The sequence below is a fragment of the Pyrus communis genome, chromosome 5 (genome assembly GCF_041283825.1).
Source record: "Pyrus communis isolate YQ-2024b chromosome 5, ASM4128382v1, whole genome shotgun sequence".
In the NCBI taxonomy this organism is placed as follows: domain Eukaryota; kingdom Viridiplantae; phylum Streptophyta; class Magnoliopsida; order Rosales; family Rosaceae; genus Pyrus; species Pyrus communis.
Window position 1 is genome coordinate 6795738 of NC_142569.1, and position 18658 is coordinate 6814395.

An 18658-nucleotide genomic window follows, 5' to 3' on the forward strand; every position below is an offset into this window, starting at 1 on the left:
CGTTTTATGGGTAAACTCATAGGTAAGCAGTTTTTATTGTTGACCAAAACTTCGGGAATTGATCTAACTTAAATGTATAATTGAGTTTATACATTTTAATGATTAAATTCATAAATATCTTGCTCGCATATGAATTTAATATTGTAGTGTCTTTTAGCCTATATATTGGTATCTATGGCTAAAAAATGGGTACGTCCATGAGAAAATTTTGTAGATCGATAAATATTTTCAATCTGAATATTTATTTGATACCATAAATTATAAGTCTATTCGCGAAAGTCTAAGTCAATGCCACATACAATATTTGTTAAGATATATTTAGGGAACTGTTATTAGCACTCCAAAAATCTCATTCTACACTTTGCGCAACTGTATTTTTTTTTCTAATTATAGAAAGTTTGGAGTGTCAAAAGAGATTTTTGGAGTGCTAATAACAATTTTCTATATTTATATACATTTTATTTTAGTTTGGAAGTCGACTTCCTTTTTTTTCTTTCTTTTTTCTTTATCAAGTTGGGAGTATCAGTGACTATGACCCTATGCAACTAGTTGTTGATTCATTTTGAATAATCAACATTATTTCTTACAATGTCTTGGGCATATGAATAACAGAAAGAAAATGGTCATGATACAAGCTAAATAAGAGTAGTACTAATTAGTAAACAACATGTGCATGATGTTTGCTTATAACCAAGTGGTATGAAGGGACAAATGTGTATGTTTCATGCATGACTTGGAATAGTATTAGTAAAGTCACACATGACAATCAACTTGTTGGCACCTACCACAGTGGTGAAAGTGTTGTGCTCTTGCATGACGGTCTGGGTTCGAATTCTGTTAGTAACTAATCTAAGCTATAGCTTGACTTAAAAAAAAAAAAATAGAAATGTATGTAGTGGATAAACACAATCTCAAAATTTAATTAAACTCACATAACAATAAATAAAGACATTATCACAACTTAGGGGTGGTGAGCAATCCCATTAAAATATAACTTAATATATACGTATTGAAAATAAAAACAAATTCATGCAAAATCTCCCGACGAAAATTCATGCAAAATCTCCCGACGACTAATACTATTCCAAGTTATGCATGAAACATACACATTTGTTCCGTTATGCCACTTGGTTATAAGCAAACAGCATGAATTTACTAATACTGTTCCAAGTCATGCATGAAACCTACACATTTGTCCCTTCATGCCACTTGGTTATAAGCAAACAACATGCACAAGTTGTTTACTAATTAGTATTACTACCATTCAGCTTGTATCATGACCATTTTCTTTCTGTTATTCATATGCCCAAGACATCGTAAGAAATAATGTTGATTATTTAAAACGAATCAACAACTAGTTGCACAAGGTTACACTTAGTGATACTTCCAACTTGATAAAGAAAAAAAAAAAAAAAGGAAGTCGACTTCCAAACTAAAATAAAATGTATATAAATATAGAAAATTGTTATTAGCATTCCAAAAATCTCATTTGGCATTCCAAACTTTCTCATTTGGAGTGCTAATAACAGTTCCCTAAATATGTCTTAACAAATATTGTACGTGGCATTGACTTAGACTTTCGCAAATAAGACTTATAATTTCTCGTATCTAATAAATATCTAGATTGAAAATATTCATCGATCTACAAAATTTTCTCATAGAGGTACCCATTTTTTTGCCACAGATGCCAATATAGAGGCTAAAAGACAATACGATATTAAATTCATATGTTATAAAATGCGCAGATTTTACAATCTAATTCCTCGAAACATAACCAACCTATAATTTGTAAAACCAGGCGCTGAGCTAACCCATTTTCTCTGCCATTGCAGTCTTCTTCCCAGTTTCTTTACTTTCTTCATAAGGACACGAGAAGAAGAAAAAAAAAAAAAACCAATCTTTTCCAACTATCATGGAATGAAAAGAAAAAAAAAAAAAATTCTAATTTCAAAAACATAGTTAAAATCATATTGATCCCTAACTGCATCTTAATTGAGAAAATCCACCCACGATCTAAATGTCAGGCTACTGCTTGTCAAGGTAGAAGAAGAGAAAAAGAAAGCAAACATACAGACAATTTAATATATTTTTGTGATATTCAATTTTGTTGTTAGTCAAAGTAGATACTATAATTCATTTTTATTGCTAAAATATTAGCATCCACAATGTTTTTTTGTTTACCATTCATATTCTTATGAAGAAAGGAAAGAAGCATCCATCCACAACCATTCGTATTTTGCTGAACACGAGAAAATCATTGTGGTAGGATTTAAGTGCTATATTTTATATTTTGATTTCATTTTTTTTCCTAATTTTCTATATTTATATACATTTTATTTTAGTTCGAAAGTCGACTTCCTTTTCTTTTTTTTTTCTTTTTTCCTTTATCAAGTTGGGAGTATCAGTGACCGTGACCCTATGCAACTAGTTGTTGATTCGTTTTGAATAATCAACATTATTTCTTACAATGTCTTGGGTATATGAATAATAGAAAGAAAATGGTCATGATACAAGCTAAATAAGAGTAGTACTAATTAGTAAACAACATGTGCATGATGTTTGCTTATAACCAAGTGGTATGAAGGGACAAATGTTTATGTTTCATGCATGACTTGGAATAGTATTAGTAAAGTCACACATGACAATCAACTTGTTGGCACCTACCACAGTGGTGAAAAAGTGTTGTGCTCTTGCATGACGGTCTGGGTTCGAATTCTGTTAGTGACTAATCTAACATCTAACTTACTACTGATATAGCTTGACTTAAAAAAAAAAAAAAATCGAAATGTATGTAGTGGATAAACACAATCTCAAAATTTAATTAAACTCACATAACAATAAATAAAGACATTATCACAACTTAGGGGGTGGTGATCAATCCCATTAAAATATAACTTAATATATACGTATTAAAAATAAAAACAAATTCATGCAAAATCTCCCGACGACTAATACTATTCCAAGTTATGCATGAAACATACACATTTGTCCCTTTATGACACTTGGTTATAAGCAAACATCATGAATTTACTAATACTATTCCAAGTCATGCATGAAACCTACATATTTATCCCTTCATGCCACTTGGTTATAAGCAAACAACATGCACAAGTTGTTTACTAATTAGTATTACTACCATTCAACTTGTATCATGACTGTTTTCTTTCTGTTACTCGTTATGACACTTGGTTATAAGCAAACATCATGAATTTACTAATACTATTCCAAGTCATGCATGAAACCTACATATTTATCCCTTCATGCCACTTGGTTATAAGCAAACAACATGCACAAGTTGTTTACTAATTAGTATTACTACCATTCAACTTGTATCATGATTGTTTTCTTTCTGTTATTCATATGCCACATTGTAAGAAATAATGTTAATTATTCAAAACGAATCAACAACTAGTTGCACAAGGTCACACTTAGTGATACTTCCAACTTGATAAAGAAAGAAAAAAAAAGGAAGTCGACTTCCAAACTAAAATAAAATGTATATAAATATAGAAAATTGTTATTAGCATTCCAAAAATCTCATTTGGCACTCCAAACTTTCTATAATTAGAAAGAAAAATACACTTGTGCAAAGTGTAGAATGAAATTTTTTTAGTGCTAATAACATTTCCCTAAATATGTCTTAACAAATATTGTACGTGGCGTTGACTTAGACTTTCGCGAATAAGACTTATAATTTCTCGTATCTAATAAATATCTAGATTGAAAATATTCATCGATCTACAAAATTTTCTCATGGAGGTACCCATTTTTTTCCCACAGATACCAATATAGAGGCTAAAAGACAAGACGGTATTAAATTCATATGTTATAAAATGCGCAGATTTTACAATCTAATTCATCGAAACATAACCAACCTATACTTTGTAAAACCAGACGCTGAGCAAACCCATTTTCTCTGCCATTGCAGTCTTCTTCCCAGTTTCTTTACTTTCTTCATAAGGACACGAGAAGAAGAAGAAGAAAAAAAAAAAAAAAAAACCAATCTTTTCCAACTATCATGGAATGAAAAGAAAAAAAAAAATTCTACTTCAAAAACATAGTTAAAATCATATTGATCCCCAACTGCATCTTAATTGAGAAAATCCACCCACGATCTAAATGTCAGGCTACTGCTTGTCGAGGTAGAAGAAAAGAAAAAGAAAGCAAACATACAGACAATTTAATATATTTTTGTGATATTCAATTTTGTTGTTAGTCAAAGTAGATACTATAATTCATTTTTATTGATAAAATATTAGCATCCGCAATGCTTTTTGTTGACCATTCATATTCTTATGAAGAAAGGAAAGAAGCATACTTGCACAACCATTGCTCTTTTGCTGAACACGAGAAAATCATTGTGGTAGGATTTAAGTGCTATATTTTATATTTTGATTTCATTTTTTTTTTCCTAATTTTCCTGTGTAAGATACTACATGATTTTCAAGACCATGCAAAGCTCTAATTAAATTTATGTTTTCTGGGGCTCGATTTACCAATCTGATATGAATGTCGTTGTGTATATGAATCAGTAATAGATGATCCTAATTAATTTACCCTTAATTAGTAGAACAGATAATTATGAAAAATTAAAACAGAAGAATGAAAAAATAGTATTATATTTAAAATAAAAGAATGATAAAAAGTGGATTGTAGCACCACTCAGCAAAGTCCATTGGCAAGCTGAACCCCGCACAAGTTTTTTTTCATTTGTTTTACTGACAATACTAATATGAAGAAAAAGTTGTCAAGAAAAAGAGTCAATGTTAGAACGCGCAGATTTTACAATCTAATTCCTCGAAACAAAACAACTAACCTATAATTTGTAAAAGCAGGCACTGAGCAAACCCCGTTTATTTTAATTTCAAATTTTCAGTAACTACAAACAAGAAAGAAAACTATCGCACAAATGAGTAGCGACCTTAATCTGCTGCACATGGTACAAACAACGGAGATCATACATCATGAAGATTCAACTTCCTCAACGTTTGCCGTTCGCCTTTGTCTTAAAGGAGGGCTTGAGTATTCCATGCCGGTATCTGATGACGAGATATTGGATGACACTGAGGACTCCGGGAATGAGCTTGTTGCTGGATTTGGCTGAGGTGTTTCATTTCTATAACTCTGAGAAGAAAGAGAAACTGGCCGCCTTTGTGCTTCCGGTGTTTGATTGCCCTGAGCTTCTTCTGCGAGTTTTCTTAGAAGATTCATGACGGTTGGAAGAAACCTTGATGAGATAGACAGTATTCCTGACAGCTGGTAAAAACAAACAACGGAAACTAAAATTAGAAACTGCTTCAATCAAGAAAATTACAATGTGATGAGAGACTAAACAAAAAGGCCAGCCCCGAGTGAAGTCTCTATCAAATGAAGACCACCAGCTGTTGTATTCCACGTTCAATCCCAATTTTACACTCTACCGAGACAAAAAAAAAAACTCAGTTTTATACTTACAGCGCCATGCTGGAACTGTCCCGTAATGTCCATCTGTACCCATAAGGCCTTTGAAAGTAAAAATGCAACAAATAGAACCATGAGGTAGAGAGGGTTCCTGTTTCATTTGAAGAAAAAAGGCACAGTGATTAACAGATGTGCAAGACATTAGGGTCTGGACACTTGAAAATGTCCAAAACCTAAAACTCGCAAAAGGAAACAAAAAAGAACGAAAGTAATTACTTTAAAAGCATCATAAATTCGTTAAAACCAAGAACGATCATCGCCATTATAGCCCATGGAGGAGGTAACCAGTTGTTACTCTGCTTGTGAGCCTCCTGAAAGTACAAAAGCAAACAACATCATGATAGAGCAGAGCTATAAGCATAAAGATAGGGAGCTCGTTGCAAAAATAGTATTAGGATGCTAGGATTTTTCTTTGTAGAAAAAACAAGAATACACTGGACTTGATTATAAGTTGGTCCTATCTGACTAAACCGTTCCCAAGTCAAGAATCAGCGCGATTTTCAATATGAAGTGTTTCCATATTTTTGGTTTCACTACTAAACTAAATCAAATTTACATAAGAACTCCCACCCAAAATGTCATCCGAGGACAATGCATGTGTCCTATTTCCACGTTCCTCCCACCAGTTGTTCATTACTTTTGCAGGAACATGTTCCAATATTCATATTTTCATAATCCAAATCTTTAAAGAACATTTTATAAAAGACAATCCATTTATTCGGGATGCAACTCTGATAAACGATATAAACAAAATAGACTACTGAAGTTAAACTTAAGTATACCTGTGCCGCAATAGCTTGAGTGACGCTATATTCAGTCTCTGCTTTGAACTGCCTCCACAATGACTTGCACTGTACTGGGGTAATTAAGGTATCCTTTGAAGAAACCTAGTTCAGAGTTAACCTTAATAAGTAAGGATTTCATCATAGAAAAATTTTACATAAAAACCAAACCCATAAATTAATGGTACCTCTTCCCAAGAGCTTGAGGCAAGAGGATCTGTAGAAGGTCCTAGTGTCCTATTTTGTGAAGATGAAACAGTAACAGTCCCGTCCACCAGAGAAGAAACGAGGACATTTTCAATATTATCAGGCTTCTCATCCAAGCGAATGGCAGCCATGGTCGACAAAAGCTTCAGAGACTGTAAGAAAGAGATGATCAAACAACTAAAACATCACTTTTAAGTCACAAAGATAGATAACATGTACTTCCACAAAAGTTCCCAATGATTACCGCAGTTCGTGCATCCTTGGTAATACTTCTAATGTCTTCGTTCCCAGTCCAAACCCTAGGCATTGAATCGCTGTCATAATTGAACACTGCGGCAAACCTGAGAAATGACAACAGAAGTGATCAGCAACCAAAATAACAACGTAAAAAAGAAAAGAAGATTTTTAACAAGTTCCTACCGATCCTTCATGTGGATTATAATTTTCCCAGCCTCTTCTCTTGCTTTTGTCTCCACCACATTTCTCGCATAATCCTTCAAATGCTGCTTCATTTTGACAACCGTTTCATTGTCCAACTCAAAATTGGCAACTGCAGTTGAGAACTCCGAAACTGCAACTTTGGTCTCACGATTAAGTAGTTTTCGTATCGAAGCCCAGGTGTCATTTGCACCAGTTTCCAGTAGAGCCTCTACAGGACCGCTTAAAGACGAAGAAAGTTTTTTCTGAAAAATAAAGGGTATTTGCATTAAGAAATTTGAATAACTATGAGCCTAACGTTATAAGTATACTCCTAGAATAACCAAGACTTTGATAATTATCAGAGCACTACCTCATAGTTGGAATTCAATTCTGCCAGTTTTGCACTACAAACCGATGATGCATGTGCATCTATATCACGTCGAAGCTTTTCCCGGACTTTTGAAGCATCCCAATTAGCTTGTTGTATGGCAGCATCTGAAGGGAGAAACATGTTAAAAGTAATGAAAGAAATATTTTGGTTGACAAACATGTTGATTAGCTAAACAAATCTATTACCTGCACATCCTTTCTCAAACTCAAGCATAGAAGACTGAGCACAGGTATGAACAGATGAAGCAAATCCTTCTCCTTTGTTCAATGACTGCTCCAGCCTCACTTGAAAATCTTCAAGGGCTTTAGAACGTAGGTGTCCGAGCATGGCCAAGTACGCAGGGTAAACAAACTGGAAAATTCAGAGGAAAGCAAGATTTAAACAAAAATAATAACTCACATTAGTGGCAGCAACGAATTTACAAAGTTGACCACACCAAGTCGAACAGACCCTTTAACCAGTTTTATTTTGAAATTTGAAGATAATCTGAAGTATAAGGCTATGTTACTTTTCGTGTATTACATAACAAGCAAGCTCTATTTGTCCTCTCAGTTTCTCAGTGTGAGATTAGGGACTTTAAGCTTCTGGTAATGTAATTCGATGGAGTTATGCTCCGGTAATGATGTTTAGCTGTTGATTTAAGCATAATTCTTTGATAGCAATACTTGAAGGATAAAGTTTATGTTGCCAAACCACTTCATTATCATGGTGTTCATTCTGAGATTGAGGCCAACAATAACACGGTATATGAAACTGACAACCCAACTAAAACCACTACTAATCACAACTTCCTTATGTTGCAAAAATTGTCTAAGAAACTGAAAACTTAACTATACCCTCTGTTAAATTAGAGAGACAGAGAGAGTAGACATACATCCAATGCTTTTGACTCCAACAGTTGTCGTTTTGAGTTCCTTACACCTTCATCAAAGTAGATGGCCTCCATGTCATACCTATGATGCATAAGCGAGATCAAGACATACAAAATAAAGTCAGAACTAGAAACAGTACAAGCCCATAGAACAGTAACAATAAACCTTCCAACGAATAGAAAACACACAACAGGTAAGAATACATATAAACATTTAGTTTTAGTGGCAAAATTAAAACCCAAAAAAAAAAGGTGGACAGTGTAACATGTGAAAAATGCATTCAAGTTATATGATTGAATAAAAACATAATTAAACCAGAGTCAAACTTACTTGGAAAGATAGGTGACTAGAATGGAACTGAGCCTTTTACCAAAGCCTTGTACGGGACCAGTTTCAACAGCTTCTTGCAGTGCTAACCAACCCTAAATCGTGTTCACCCAAGTAATGACCAATAAAATTTTCTTGAATATGCTAGAAGTATAAGCATCTCAAAAATGGAGATAAATGACCACATACCTCATCATGGACCAACTGTTTGAATTTCTGGTTGGCAATCTCTTCACACCGAACCGTAGCAACCATAACCTAATTAAATCACACTATGCGTATATATTATATGCATATGAGAAGTGAAGACCACAAATTATCAATGGGAAGAAAATAAACTAACAAACCTTGTGAGCGGGAAGATCCAAGTCCTTGTTCTCTTTGATTACTTTCCAAATCTGTTGTGCACTAAAAGAAAATCCTGACGCAGGGACAACACCCCTTCTATCGCCAGCAAGCCCTCCTGGAGAAATAGAATGGAAAAAGCGCTGCCTCAGTTGAGCAACCTGCATCATAATAGCCATACCCGTAAGGTACCACTGTAAACTTTTACAATGAATGAAGGACATCAAACAATCATGTATACATAAATACACAATTCTTCAGTGGATGGCATGACACACCCCAGGAATCAAAATTATAAAATAGAAATGTGATGACATATAGGATTATTGGACATGATAATTGCTTCTGATAGTAGAGGGGTTACCTCCTCCTTAAACTTCTCCTCCTTCTCTTCATAACTGGACAAAGCAACTACTTCTACCTTCACATCGAAGAATGACGTATCAGAGACAACAAACTTGACTGATGAGAACATTATACAGAGCAAAGATGACCAGAGAATAGAGAAGAGTATAAGAGATCTCACAATAAAAAATTCACTCAATGGGGTGCTTTTATGGGCTTGGGGCTTCGGTACTCCATCCCATATCTGCAGAATTTACAATACTTAGAGATGTATGGGGAAAAGGAATAAAGTATAAAAGCCAAATAGAGCTGAAGACAAAAGTACCTTCTGTATATCTTCCCTTAGCATAGGTTCCAGGTATTCAAAAGGAGTCTAAACGAGCAGCCACAAACAAGAAAGTATTAATATGCAACAAGAAAATCATTTCATGAGGACAACATAATTAGACAGATCCTGTTAATATGCACACGCAGTACGCTCATACCTTTGTTTTATCACGTATAACAAAAAGTAATGTCGTTTTACGGGGGCTGAATAGGCGCATCATGACCTATACACATTCAAAAACCAGAACTTCATAACTTCGACAGTAAATGGTGAGTAGATGGTAGAGATGTAGGCATGGTTCTAGAGTACCTGAAAAACTGTTTTTAGTAAAGGTTTATTGGCAGCTTGCTCCCGACCAATATCATGACACCACCTGTATACAAAATCCAATCTCCACTTGATATATCTAAAAGTAATTTCAAATTACAGGTAAAAACGACGTATATTCTGTAAATTAAATTGAGCCTACATGTATTCTATATATCCTGGAAATTAAAATGTCAATTAACATTAGGATTCTGAACTAAAAGTTCATAACTAGAATAGCCCATGTTTTCGTGAAAGGTAAAACCCTAGTTGAACAATCAATGAGATGGTATCAGAAGCTTCTTTCCTAAGTATATAGATGATTGATAAACCAAACTCACACCGGCTTTGCCTTTCTAAAAGCCAACTGAACTAGATACCAATACATATGACAATCTTAAAATTGAACTAGACACCTCTACTAATTTGATATAACACTTACGGGAACAAGTTTAACATACAACCACCAACAAATTGGATCGACGACTACATATATATAGTCACTAACTATGCAAGTAATGTAGACTATCAGCCAGGTGACTCCAAGGCAAATAAAAAAACACAAGCTTACATATTTATCAGCACGATGTCTGAAACTGCCAAGGCAAATAGGGCGCTTTGTTTCTCGAATGTAGTATCATCCTGGAAAATAATAGAGTTACACAGGAAGCACGAACAGTTAATAAATCCGGGAAGTGTAACTATATAACATTTTGCAGCTCTTACTAAATCCTCCCTAGAAAAACACAATGGAATTCTAATGAAAATCTGATTACCTCGCCCCTCTCCCTCCCATCAGTCCCCTCCAAATCCATGGCAATCGTGCACGGCTCAATGCCAACACACTTGGCAATCCAAATACCCTTTGTAGTTTGGCTCCTAAAACAAATCCACAAAATCAGATAGTCCTCTCTCCCAAAAAGCACTTATTCCAAAAGCAAAAAAAAAAAAAAAAACAACCAAAATTGACAACACAATCAATTCCAAACTCAGAAACTAACCTTCCACTGTAAGCATCCATCTCCCTAAACTTAGTCCGAAACAAATGATTTAATAAAGTGCTTTTCCCTGTAAAATCAAAAGCCATAAGCACCAAAACCAAATTCACCAAAAACCTCAAAACTCAACCAAATCGAACAAAGTTTCAAACTTTTACCGCTGCTCTGCGGACCCATGATTGCAACAACCGCATAGGAGAGTCCGCACTCGGTAAGCTTCACCTCCTTCACGAACCTGTCGAGCCCATCTGCGTTAAATTCTCCATCACCATAGATAAGTTGTGTGGCGCAGCAATCTTCATCCATCCCAAAACCTTCAAAGTTTGCAACTTTCTTTCAGCCACCGACTTGTACACACACACACACACACACACACACACACACACACTTATACTTGAAGAGGAAGATGACCCAAGATTCTATATGCTTCCTTCGACCTCAAGGCTTCTGAATTAAGTACGAATCATAAGCTCTTTGCTGGTAGGGGAGGCAGAGCAAGTAAGAGAATAAAGAGAGAGAGAGGGTTCAATTTTTTTGTGGAGTATCGAGATCTCTCCTTCTTCTTTTTTTTTTTTTTTTTAATTTTTTAATTTTACTGGATTCAAGAAATATGGGCAACTTGTCGTTGAACTCGTTTCGATTATCGTTGGGGTCGGAAGCGGCGGATTCGCCACCTACCACTTCCCCGTACAGTGAAACGCCTTCGTGTTTATCGGTCACTTGTAAAAAATTAAGGTGTGCTATCACACATCTTTTTTTTATTTCTCACACAACTCTTATTATTTATGTCATTTGATTTTATTTAATTCATTCAATCCGACGGTCGAAAATTAAAAAAATATGTGAAAAGTAAAAAAAAGGTGTGTAGATATCACATCTCAAAATTAAATTAATTACTTGGGAAAATTTTATGTAAACATGTTTAAATATTGTAAATTTGGGAGTAACACAATCGATTTGTACCTCAATTTGTTAAAAGAATTCGTTTTTATTCTCGAAGATTTCAAGTTTTGTTTCCTCTCCCCCTATTTCAATAGGGAAGTGTTGTTGACATAAAATCACATTCTACACTCCTCACAAATGTATTTTCCTTCTAAATATAAAAAATTTGGAGTGTCAATAATAATTCTCTTTCAATACTGCTATGATCATAAAAATACAAATTGAAAAATATTTAAAAGTAGAGAAAATTAGATTACAAATTTTAAGACAAGACTTGCGTATTTTGAGGGCACTGGATTAAGACGTGCATGTTTTTCAACACCAAATTTTGAATATATTGAATTACAAAATTTAAGGAATGTACTACTTTAATTCCTTATTAGTAAAGTAATGTGATATTCACACATTCCTTGAATAAATTTTAGTATATACTTGTTGCGTGAATAACTTAAAGAGAAATACAACACGAGGAATGAACAATAATTTTTTGAGAGTGCCATAAAAACTCCCTTATAACAATTTATAATTTCATAATGTAGTTTTTTCTAGATTAAATTTTGGTTTGTATCCACAGAAAATCTTCTTTGTTACTTTTGTTTCAAATTTAAAATATATATACAAGTTAGTAAAAAGCCAAAAATGTCCCTAAAAACAAAGAATTTATACCAAAAACGAAGACTGAAAGGATATAAAATAATAATAAAAGTATCAAGGCCCAGATTTAAGTATGTTCTGCCTTGGGCACTGGGCCTTGTTATAAGTATGCAGTAGGGAGAAGTGGGCTCTTGGACCGAAGAAAACAAAAAAGATAGAGGTGGGCTTAGTATCTGATCTTATGGGTAATGGGTCGGGCTCCGGATTCTCAAGTCCCAATTTATTTTGGATAGAAAATTAGGAAAACTAATGAAAATGACTTGAAAACTTTGAATTTTAATGATAAGGATAAAATAAAAGGTAATGTGAATATTATCATGATTGACTTTTTAGTGTAAAAATGTGGTTTTTCGTTAAAGTGAACAGTATATGAGATTTTCGTTAAAGTACCCTAGAAAATTGAGGTTTTTGCGGATGTATCTTCTCAATTACCCAGGAGGATCCTCTCCGGATCCTTTTTATGAGGATCCTAAAGATTCTCAAATCGTATCCGTTTATTATATATCGTGCGTTCAATATTTATCAGGTAGTATTTATATTTAATTTAAAATAAAAGTATTTAAATTAATTTATAACCGCAGGATATACAATGAACGGATACAATTTGAGGACTCATGCCTTAATTACCTCTTCCTCTTTGACGAAAAAAAAAAAAAAAAAAAAAAAAAAACCTCTACCTCTTTTTTCTTGTTGGAATTCAATTACGTCTTCAACATTTATAAATAATAATCAATTACCTTCCTACTCGTTGTGCCAATCGGTAACGGCAACTCAACGCTCACACATGAAAACATTTTCGGCGGTCTATCATTTGATTCCGACTTCGACTCCGTTGAAGATGCCATTTTTGTACGCATAAACAAATTAGAAATGTAGAAAATGAAAGATTGTATAGAGTTTTGGTGGAAAGAGAAACAATGATTTAATTAGTATTTATAGAAAAAATTACAAGTAACCGTTGGAATTTTTGTTATTTGATTTTTTTCTTTAATTTTTTAGATTATCTTAAAAATATTATTACAAAAATATAATTAAAAATCATTAAATTAAGGTGAGAATTTGAAATAAACGTCTGAGATATGACCACGTGCTAAGTAGCCATCGTGGCGAGCACTCTCCAGCTAGGCGTGTGGAGCACACGCCTGGTGCAAAAAATTGAAAGGACTTGTTGACGTCAATGCCAAGGATTTAGGCTTGAACTCAGAATCGACATGATATCAGTCATGGTTGATGAGCCTTACAAACCAAAAAATGGGTGAAGTTATGTTTTGGGTTGAATTTGAGATTGAGCCATGACAACTTAACATGGGTGGATGTGCTCTATGAAAGCTCCAAGTTTTGGGGTTGTGTGGTAAATTAGTAAAGTTTTATAGGGTTTTCATGCGACATGGGCAATTATTATTTTAACATTCTTTTCATGCATGGCATAGCATGGGATTAAGGGACTAATTAAACTAAATCTAATTGATTAGGGTAGATTCTTAGTCATTTTTTAGGCTTTTGATGTAGATTTATCCTGCTATATATATCTTCTTCTTCTTCCCATGGAAAGAAAAATATAATGCTCGTCCTGTGCATTACCATTCACAACCATGCTCAACCCATCATTGCAAGAAATTAGTTCTTAACTCCCTAAAGCACATTTAAAGTCAATTATCGAATAAAGAAATCAAGATGTAATTATGTTTCAGTGAATACAATTAATCAGCACTGAAACAAGGCCCTAAAACTAAATTGAGCGTTCTTCTCATTATTTTATAACTGATAGTCATTATTAATTAACTCTTAATCTAATAATATTCATCTCACATGTTGTAAGAGGTTTAATTATCATATGATCTCATTGTTATAAGACGCTATTCCATCGATTTTCACGAAGCAGAGAGTCGTGTTGATTTCGGATCGTCATTTTTTTTATTTTCTCCATTATAATAGTTAAAAGAGGAAATGCAAGACTTCAGAAAAAGTTAAAGTGTGGAAATTGGAAATCACTTCCATTAGGGTTAGGGATCCTATTCTAGTATTCTCTTTACTTTTAGGCTTTTAGCTGCGATTAGGGTTAAAACGAAAATACAGAAAATCTACAATTTGTACGGGGATGATGATGAGAGTTGAGAGGCTACACCACGTGTAGGGGTGAGTGGTAGTCATGTATTGACCCTCTCTAATGCGAGCAGTTTGATGTCAGTTTGAATGGTGCTTGGCCTTTTCTTATAATGGTACTCTACCCTTACACAGTCTCTCTCTCTCTCTCTCTACCGTCACAGTCTCTCTCTCTCTCTCTACCGTCACAGAGTCTCTCCCTCTCTCTACCCTCACAGTCTCTCTCTCTCTCTCTCTCTACCGTCACAGAGTCTCTCCCTCTCTCTACCCTCACAGTCTCTCTCTCTCTCTCTCTCTCTCTCTCTCTCTCTCTGGGGAGCAGTAGTGGTTTGAATAAGTAGACTCAGATTTGAACTTAATCTTTGAAGATTTTAGATGGTGCAAAATCAATCCTTAACCTCTCAAAAAGGTTGAAAATTTTAAGACAAAAAGAAACAATACAAAATAATACATCATAGCTATAGTTATAGGGTAAACAGGTACCTCCATCTTTACCTTCTATTTTTCTTCTTCCCCTCTTGATGCAAAAACCCCTCATGATACAAAAACCCTCTCCTCCTACAAAACCACAAAAATATATGCCAACAATATCAAATACCACTTAAAAGCCCTAGATCCTTTTTAAGGTAACCCCATTCATTAATTACCCTTTTCCTAAATTAGCTATAATCTCATTGAGATTTGACTGGTTTTGAACACCACAGTAACACTCCACCAAATCAAATCCACCCTCCATAAAGAACCCATTCCACCATTTTTTCCCTTCTCTCTCTCTCTCTCTCTCTCTCTCTCTCTAGGTTTAGGGGAATGCTGCATGCATTTTGGTGATGGCTGAACAAGGAGGAAATGGTACTAACCGTGTGATCATGAGGGACTACAGGAAAGGGAACTGGACAGTGGGGGAGACAATGATTTTGATAGAGGCAAAGAAGATGGATGATGAGAGAAGAATGAAGAGAACTGGTGGTGGGGAAGGTGGTAGTAGTGGTGGAGGAACTGATCAAACAACAAGATCAATGAGCAAACCAGCTGAGCTGAGGTGGAAATGGGTGGAGGACTACTGTTGGAAAAAAGGTTGTTTGAGAAACCAAAACCAGTGCAACGACAAGTGGGACAATCTCATGAGGGATTACAAGAAAGTGAGAGAATATGAGAGGAAGATTACTAATGTGGGAGAAGGGAAAGGAGAAGAAGGTAGTGCATCGTATTGGAAGCTTGAGAAGAATGAGAGGAAGGAGAGGAACTTGCCTACAAATATGGTGCCTCAGATTTATGAGGCTTTGGTGGATGTGGTGGAGAGGAGAGAAGCTGCTGCTGCTGCTGCTGCTCGTGGTTATCAGATTAGAGGTCATGAGGTGGTGGGAGGAGCCTCTGTTTCTGGTCCAAATGTTGGGATTAATCCAAATATTGGGTATGGTTTGGAGAGGCCTATAATTAATACAACTAATGTTCATCAGCAGCCTTCTTCTTCACTGCCTTCTCCTCCAGTTTTGCAACATCATCATCATCATCATCAAATCTCAGTTCCAACAATTGCGGCATTGCCACTTCTTCCAACTGCTCCACTGGCAGCCCAACCACCACCTGCTCTCCCATACGCACAGGTTATGCCCACAGTAGGTACACACACACACACTTTCTCTCTCTCTCGACCAAACTTGTGAAGAAAATGCACAAGTTATTAACAATTAGCTTTACAGGAAGAGTTATTTGGAGGGTCAATAGCAGCTCCTTAACGTTAATATGTTTAATTACTCTTGCCTATGAAGCAAAAGCTTAATTAAGCAACTAATCTTTGGAATTATATATTCCAATCAAACCACATTTTCTGTTAAATTTTAGGAATTTCTCCACTAGTAAAAGAATTATTTGTACTTTATTATGTCATGGAAAAGAAAAAAAGGGTAGGGTACTATTGATAATCATTGTGTGCATTGAATGGTAATGATTAATAATATCAGATTTGTTGAATTAGTGCAACAACATTTTTACTTTTGGGAGCGTGTGAAATGATATCAGATTCCGATACAAGTGAGCATTCAGACTCGCCAGCTAAAAGGAGGAGGAGGGCAAGTGGAAGAGGTGGCGGTGGTGGTGAAGATCAAGGAGGAACCAGTGGAACTGTGAGTGCAAGCATCTCAAGTGAAGTGGGAACTGCCATCGCCAGAGGTGCTTCCATGATTGCAGAAGCACTTCAGGGCTGTGAGGAGAGAGAAGAAAGGAGGCACAGAGAGATGTTGAATTTGCATGAGAGAAGGCTACAGATCGAGGAAACTAAGACTGAGATCAACAGGCAAGGCATTAATGGCCTCACTGATGCCATTAACAAGCTTGCAAATTCCATCCATGCCTTGGCTTCCAACAAGAACCAGCAGCCACCTCCAAATTGATAATTAGATTATCATTATAATCCTAATTAAGATGCTTTAATAATTTCTATTTATTTATATGATCATAAGATAGAAAAGAGAGAGGTAGAGATCTCATTGATCACATTTGGTTGATTAATGTACATAATTTATAAACCCATTTGTGTTTTGAGTTCAAGTTTTGGATTCACTTACTAATGATTCTAATCATATGTTGTTGTTTTTCTTACTAACTTCTCTCACTCAAATACACAATGTCTAGCTCACACTTCTAGTAATTACCAAGTGATTTTACTTGATCACCATGGACTTTCCAATACAATTTGGAATGGTTTTAATACTCATCACATCATTTAACTTACGAGAGTAACTTGCATGATACAAGTACACTATTATTGTGATATCCTAAACTAATGATACACAATAGCGATGTAATCTTAAATTTCAAGTAGTCGGGCCATAGGCCCACTCCAACAACACCGATACTGTCCCCACTTGGCCACCTGCTCAATGCATCAGGTGTGGGGTTTTAATACAAAAAGGCCTTGGGGTTAGTTAGAGTGGGGTAATTCTATTTAAAGGCCTTGTTCTCAAGCCTTCTGGCCGTAGGACAAAGGAATTCTAACACTTCCCCGCACATGAGACCCCATTTTATAGGTCACACGTGAAGTTAATTTCACAAATCGGCAACCACATATTGTATGGGTCACACGTGAAGTTCCACACATCGGCAACCACATGGAAACAAGCCGGGGCTCACCTATTCACGCGGGGCCAATGGGGACCCACCCATTCACGTGACATCTTTTGGCCTACATGGAGCCAAGTCGGACTCACCCATTCGCGCGGGTCAAAAGGGATCCACCCGTTCACGTGGCAGTATGGGTCTGTTTCCTGGCTTTGATACCATCTTAAATTTCAGGTAGATGGGCCATGGGCCCACTCCAACAACACCGATACTGTCCCCACTTGGCTACCTAGGGGTGGAAAAAATTCCCAAAAATCCCGAACCGAACCGAAAAAATCCCGATCCCAAACCAAAAATTTCCCAAACCGAAATTCCCGAAATTTTCGGGATGCTATCCCGAACCGATCCCAAAATTTCGGTATGGGATTCGGGATTGGCTTCTCGATATTTCGGGAATCCCATACCGAACCGAAAATATATAATATTAATTATTATATATATTATTCTTTTATAATTGATGCTAGTAGTTTCTAATTCATGCTCTGCAACCTGGAATGCCCTACACCTTGCATATTTTTCATGTTTTGTTTGATATTCATGTGGATTTTATTATTGTTGCTGCCATGACTGATGATTTTAGAAGGCTTGATTCTTTTGTCTCTCAACATATTGCAAAAAGGGTTTAATTAATTTGAATTTTGACTATGATAAAAATAGTCAGGCATGCCAGTGTTCAATTAAATGGTAGTGTGAATGAAATGAAATTCCTAGTTCATGAATGTGTTCTTGAATTATATATTTGAAGAACAATTCATAATTTCATATTTCAATTTGGGATTCCCGATTTGTCCCAAAATCCCGAAAATATTTTGGGATTCCCGAAATTTGGGATTCCCTAAAATTTGGTTTGGGATTGATCTTCAAATTCCCGTCCCGAAAAATTTTGGTTTGGGATTCGGGATACTAGTTTCGGTATGGTATCCCATACCGAACCACCCCTATGGCTACCTGCTCAATTCGTCAAGTGTGGGGTTTTAATACAAAAAGCCTCGGTGTTAGTTAGAGTGAGGTAATTCTATTTAAATGGCTTGTTCTCAAGCCTTCTGGCCGATGTGGGACAT

General features: G+C 35.5%; 2 protein-coding genes across 7 annotated transcripts; one reads left to right on the plus strand and one right to left on the minus strand.

Annotated features, from left to right (window-relative positions):
• Positions 1 to 4839: 4839 nt before the first annotated feature.
• LOC137725318 (protein ROOT HAIR DEFECTIVE 3 homolog 2) lies at positions 4840 to 11470 on the minus strand. Of its 6 annotated transcripts, XM_068463965.1 has the most exons (23): positions 11176 to 11470; positions 10940 to 11095; positions 10785 to 10851; positions 10560 to 10662; positions 10355 to 10425; positions 9787 to 9850; positions 9635 to 9700; positions 9475 to 9522; positions 9331 to 9393; positions 9169 to 9225; positions 8807 to 8965; positions 8649 to 8717; positions 8463 to 8554; positions 8135 to 8213; positions 7446 to 7611; positions 7240 to 7364; positions 6870 to 7132; positions 6694 to 6790; positions 6431 to 6601; positions 6243 to 6347; positions 5677 to 5771; positions 5455 to 5551; positions 4840 to 5256 (listed from the first exon to the last, which is right to left on the minus strand). In XM_068463965.1, exons 2-23 carry the CDS (start codon positions 11085 to 11087, stop codon positions 4963 to 4965), a joined length of 2499 nt encoding a protein of 832 aa, XP_068320066.1. In that variant the 5' UTR covers positions 11088 to 11095; positions 11176 to 11470; the 3' UTR covers positions 4840 to 4962. The 6 variants fall into 6 exon arrangements, with proteins under 6 accessions (XP_068320066.1, XP_088550098.1, XP_088550099.1 ...); XM_088693972.1 differs by having other exon boundaries at positions 9169 to 9393; positions 11176 to 11449; XM_088693973.1 differs by having other exon boundaries at positions 5677 to 5768; positions 9169 to 9393; positions 10940 to 11450.
• A 3291-nt stretch (positions 11471 to 14761) lies between these two features.
• On the plus strand, positions 14762 to 17056 carry LOC137724649 (uncharacterized). Its single transcript, XM_068463393.2, has 2 exons — positions 14762 to 16100; positions 16500 to 17056. The coding sequence occupies exons 1-2, from the start codon at positions 15308 to 15310 to the stop codon at positions 16868 to 16870; spliced, it is 1164 nt and encodes a 387-aa protein (XP_068319494.1). The 5' UTR covers positions 14762 to 15307; the 3' UTR covers positions 16871 to 17056.
• The last annotated feature ends 1602 nt before the right edge of the window (positions 17057 to 18658 follow it).